Here is a 5,889-nt window from a genome sequence, read left to right on the forward strand (position 1 = left end):
ATGCGAATTGGTTTGCTGGATAATGGCTATGGTCGGTTTGTTGGTGGGTGCTGTTATAGCCGTCGTAATACTCATCACCTCCCAACAACCAGGTATGTTTCATTATGTTTTATAGGTTTGTTTTTAGTCTGTAAATTTGTGAATAGTCAGTATATTATATGGGTATGTACGTATTTTTGAACAAAAATTTGTTTTCGGCGTAAGGAAAAGTATGTGATTTTTAAACAAAAAAGTTTAAAATACATATTAAATGTATTGTTATATTATGGATGTGAAAAAAAAAAAATTAAATAAATAATTTTAATTATTTTTTCTCTTTTATGACAATATAAAAAAATGTGTATAAAAATATTTATATTTTATTTTATTTTTTTAATACATTAAACTGTTAGTATCTTATTTACTGTCTTGTATTTTGTAGTTTATAACATATTATACACCTATTCACGTAATTTTTTGTTCGTATTTTTAAATAAATAATTTATATACATACGTATTTTTGCTGTATTCAACTAACTATGGTTTAAACATTATGATTTTTTTTTATTTTTTTTTAGAATTGTTTTCTCAATTTACGTGATAATTGATTGACCTTACCTCAAACGTTAAAAAAAATAAAATAAATAAAATAAAAATAAAAATAAAAGTGTGCTGTGTGACTGTTCTAACAGAGTGTAGACACTATCAGTGTTCTCCGTAACTCAACCAAAAACTTATTACATTCCTTATAATAAACGTTATGAAGATATTTAATTATATGTGTTTTTTTTTTTTTAAAGAATTGTTTTCTCAAGTGTTGCTATTATTTTATTGTTTTATTTTCTTTTTTTATTTCATCCAAACTTGGTAACTTTGATTTTATTCTTTTATGCAGCTTCTGCACAATCTATAGGTGTTTGCTATGGACAAGTAGCCAACAATTTACCACCAGAACCTGAAGTTATAAAGCTCTACCATTCCAATCGCATTGGAAAGATGAGAATTTACAATCCAAATCATTCGGTCCTCGAAGCACTCAGATTAAGCAACATAGAACTCATCGTGGGAGTTGCTAATGAAGACCTCCAATCCATTGCCAACTCTGCGACAGATTGGGTGCAGAGGAACATTCTGCCTTATGCTCCTGATGTTAAGTTTAAATATATAGCGGTTGGAAACGAGATAAAGCCGCAAAATGCAGAATCATCATATGTTCTACCAGCTATGCAGAACATATACAATGAACTTGTTGCTGCAAACTTACAAACCCAAATCAAGGTTTCAACAGCAATTGACCTTTCTTTGCTAGGAAGCTCATATCCACCATCATCAGGCTTATTCAGTGCCACTGCAGCTCCATATATAAGCCCAATCATTGGCTTCCTTGCAAACACTAATGCACCACTTCTTGCCAATGTTTATACCTATTTCGGCTACTTAGCGGACCCAGCAAACATCAAGCTAAGCTATGCTTTGTTTACTGAACCAGGAGTGGTGGTAAGAGATGGTCAATTTGGGTACCAAAATTTGTTTGGTGCTATTGTGGATACACTTTACTATGCTGTTGAAAAAGCTGGTGGACCAAATGTGGAGATTGTTGTATCAGAGAGTGGTTGGCCGTCAGAAGGTGGAGAAGCAGCTACTGTGGATAATGCAACTACTTATCTAAGAAATTTGATTGGTAATGTGAAAGGTGGGACTCCAAGGAAACCTGGAAAGGCTATAGAGACTTATTTGTTTGCTATGTTTGATGAAAATCAGAAAGGTCCTGCAGAAACTGAGAGGCATTTTGGTCTCTTTTCTCCAGATCAAGTGCTCAAGTACCAGATTAGTTTTGATTAGGAAAGTTTTGCTTACTATTAGTTTACAAATGGCGAGATTTTTTTTTTTTTTTCCTTATTATTGTTGTTATTTTGATTTATATAGCATTGATTTTAGGACTACAAGCAAATAACTAAAGGCAGAAAGGTTATAAATTTTGTTATGTTTCAGCAATAACAGTACTTTCATATATAAGATTCTTTTTTACGTATTTTGTTCTTTGGTCTTCTGAGCCAACATTGCATTGTACTCTTCCCCGGCTTTATTAGTTTCCAGTTTCTTTTACCTTTGGAATTTTCAGCTTTCTTGCTGTCCAAACGAAGTTTTGTCCATTCAATTTGTTTCTTTAGCCCCTCCATATATCTTCAATGTTTTCTCCTCATGCTTTTTCTGTAGAGCATTTCTAGTCCCAGTGGGTTTTCAACTGAATACCAATAATAATCAATATTCAAATCCAAACATATGTCCACAATATGAAAGTGAAGCATATAATTCCTGTTGAAGTATATTAGTTAGAGTTAGTGACATGGCAATGTTAGTTAATAAAACAATTGTTTAGTTTTGGCAAGTTTTCAAGTTGTTAGTACAGGTCAGCAGTTGTTAGTTATACTACCTTGTTAGTTATACTACCTGTATTAATAGTGTTTCACGTGTAACTGTTGGTATTCAAGAAAAATCAATTAAAGTTTTACAATTTTGTTTTTCTTTCTTTCTATCTTTCTCTCTTCTTCCCTTCAACATTGTCTTTCATTTTCCTTCTATCCAAACACAACTTTTACATGGTATCAGAGCGAGATTGACGATCCAATAAATCAAAAATGGAAAATCCAGGAGTTTCGAACATCATAAACTCGTTTGCAAGTCTGATTTCTGATAAGAATGAAAATTCTTTGGTTACAGTATCTCCATTTTCTAGTAGCATTCTGAAGCTTAACAGTGAAAATTTCTTGGTGTGGAAGTCACAAATTCTTCCTATATTACGAGGTCACAAGCTTGATAAGTTTGTACTGACTGATGAGCCAGAGTTCATGCAAGTATTTGTGTTTAGTGATGCAGAGGTTAATGATCACAGTTTGTCTAGGTTTTTTGTTGAGCAGCAAGTTTGGATTTTGCAAGATCAGCTACTGCTAGGCTGGTTAACTACTGCAATTGAAGTTGAAGAGCTTGCAGATCTAGTAGGATTGAAAACCTGAAGACGTTTATGGATCACAATTGAGGAAACTTATTCTTGTCATTCTGAGGTTTTTATGTTGCAACTTCGAAATGAGTTACAGACAACCAAGAAAGGCTCAATGAAGATTCTAGATTATTGCAAAAAGATGAAGAAAATTGCTGACAAGATGTGTTCTAGTGGTTTTCTGGTCTCTAAAAGAGAATTAGTCATGTGCATCTTGAATGGCTTAGGGCCTGAATTTGAAATAGTTCGTGTAAACTACACTAGTAGACCTCCTTTACCTAGCCTTCAAGAGGTAAAGCATTTTCTCTCTCACTATGAAACAACTATTGAACAGAATAATATTGTGGTCATGTTTCATTCTGCAAATCTGGTGTCTGCTTTCAATAATCAATTGACTCTAGGCTCTAGTAATACTTTACCATCATCATCTACTACTTTGAATACTTCTAATCATGCTAACTCATCCATTCATAAAGGCTATAGTACTGGAAAGTCTGGTTTTATGAAAGAGGGAGTTTTGAAGATTTTCATGGTAAAGGGTACTATGGAAGAGGTAGAGGTAGAGGTCGAAACCATAGAAATTGGAGACCACAGTGTCAAATCTGTGGGATTGTTGGTCATCTGGCTAGTGTGTGTTACTACAGAGATTCAAATTCTGGAAATTCTGTTTTTCAAGGAATTCATGGACATAACTATGCACCTAATTCTATTGGCTATAATGCTCAGTTCTCACAGTTGAATAATCCAGCAATGCTAAGTTCTTCTGTTTTTAGTGGTTCTGGATTAATAACTCGACCTATTGTTCCAACACACAATGGTGGCTTACCTATAAGTGCAGCTGGGTATAATTCTCTTGTTTCTTATCCACAAATGGTCACTAGAGAATTTCAAAGTGGGAATGGACAGATTATTCCTCATCAGAATTTTCACAATTCAAATATTAAGTCTGTTGGAAGTGGATATTCAGGACAAGCTTCTGCTAATGTTGTCACCACACCAGTTTTGGTTGGAGATCCAAATTGGTATTTGGATAGTGGTGCAACAAATCATGTTGTTGTAGATGGTGGTAATCTTATGCACCAGGTTGATTACAGTGGTAACAACAAGCTTTTCGTTAGCAATGGTCAAAGTCTTGACATTGCTAGTGTAGGTAATACACTGATTCCCTCTCTCACTTGTCCCAATTATGTTTTGTTTCTGCAAAATGTTCTCATTGTTCCAACAATAGCAAAAAAAAATTTGAGTATATCAAAATTGGTATGTGACAACAATATAATAGTTGAATTTGATAAACATAATTGCTTCATTAAGGACAAACAAATGGGGAAGGTGGTGCTTCACGGATTACTTGAAGATGGACTTTACAAATTACAAATACCTTACAAGGACACAAGTCAAAATGTTAGGATTCTCTTTGGATCAAAGTCTACAGCCTTTAAGGAAACTAGTAGCAACTTAGTAATGAATAAGGCAATGTGTGTACTATCTGGTGCTATCTCATCTATACAAAAAGAGTGTTTTGTATCAAAAGATTGTAATTCTTCAGAAATTCATACAAATTATACTACATACAGACCTGTTGGTGTGATTTTACTTCTTTCTGATTCTACTAAGGAGTCAAATGTATCAGATTCCTCACAAACTGGTCAGTTCTGTTTGAATACTAGTTGTCTTGATTTTGATGTACTGCACCAAAGCTAGGACATGCTATGTACTGCACCAAAGGCTAGGACATGCTTCAAAGGCTGCCATAAACAAAGTGTTGTCTTTGTATAAACCATATTTGAATATAAATAAAAGTTTAGCTTTTTGTGAAGCTTGTCAGCTTGGAAAAAATCATCTCTGTCATTTTCCCTTGTCAAATTCGAAAGCTTCAGCTCCACTTGAACTGGTACACACTGATGTTTGGGGACCTGCTGCAACAGTTTCTAAAGAAGGGTATCGATATTATATACACTTCATTGATGACTACTCCAGGTTTACTTGGATTTATCCCATGACAGTAAAATCAGAAGCTTTATCTATTTTTAAGCATTTTCATGTCATGGTGGAAAGACTGTTTGATACAAAACTTAAGATGGTTTAGTCAGATTGGGGTGGTGAATACAGATGTTTTCTTCCTTATTTACAACAGGTTGGTATAAAGTTCAGGCATTCATGCCTTTACATGCATCAACAAAATGGTAGAGCTGAGAGAAAACACAGACACATTGTTGAGGTTGGTTTGTCTTTTCTTACTCAAGCACACATGCCACTTCTATAGTGGTGGGAAGCCTTTACTTCAGCAGTTTATGTAATTAACAGGCTTCTGACTGCCATTCTTGGTTTTCACAGTCCTTTTGAATTGCTGTTTAAGAAAGTACCTAACTATGCTTTTCTAAAGGTTTTTGGAAGTGCTTGTTTTCCTTTCCTCAGACCTTTTCAGAATCACAAGTTTCAATTTCATACTGAGAAATGTGTGTTCATTGGTTACAGTGATGATCATAAAGGTTACAAATGCATGTCTTCTTCTGGCAAGATTTATATTGCTCGAAGTGTGAATTTTAATAAAAAGGAGTTTCCTTTTTCTACTGGTTTCTTACAAACTAGTTCAACAGATAAGTCTAAACTTCACAAAACTCAGGTTTCAACAGCTCCTCTAGTCCTTCTTAAATCATTGCCACAACATTGTACTTCAGACTCTATTTTATCAACTAGAAGTCCCAGTTCAGGCAGCTTAAATAACTCTCCAATTCTGAATTTAGGAAATCATAATCAGTCTGACATACATTTGGAATCTAAGTTGTCTATGGACCCTTTAGAAACTTCAACAACAGTGTCAAATGTGAATCAAAATCCATCTCAGAAAACTATTTCAACTCATCCTATGCAAACACGATCTAAGAGTGGAGTTTCCAAACCCAAAGTGTTTG

At 34.2% G+C, this 5,889-nt stretch overlaps 1 protein-coding gene across 1 annotated transcript; it reads left to right on the top strand.

The window, feature by feature from the left end:
* LOC107412436 (glucan endo-1,3-beta-glucosidase) lies at positions 1–1,848 on the top strand. The gene is made up of 2 exons (XM_016020216.3): positions 1–92; positions 780–1,848. The coding sequence occupies exons 1-2, from the start codon at positions 1–3 to the stop codon at positions 1,819–1,821; spliced, it is 1,134 nt and encodes a 377-aa protein (XP_015875702.2). The 3' UTR covers positions 1,822–1,848.
* Positions 1,849–5,889: the final 4,041 nt, after the last annotated feature.

This window comes from Ziziphus jujuba, chromosome 10, assembly GCF_031755915.1.
Source record: "Ziziphus jujuba cultivar Dongzao chromosome 10, ASM3175591v1".
NCBI classification, from domain to species: Eukaryota; Viridiplantae; Streptophyta; class Magnoliopsida; order Rosales; family Rhamnaceae; genus Ziziphus; species Ziziphus jujuba.

Excerpts from the sequence above, each read along its gene's own strand:
- LOC107412436 (XM_016020216.3), top strand. The coding sequence starts at position 1 with ATGCGAATTGGTTTGCTGGATAATGGCTATGGTCGGTTTGTTGGTGGG. Across the intron at positions 93-779 it reads CATCACCTCCCAACAACCAG|AATTGTTTTCTCAAGTGTTG; the intron begins GTATGTTTCATT and ends TTTTTTTTAAAG.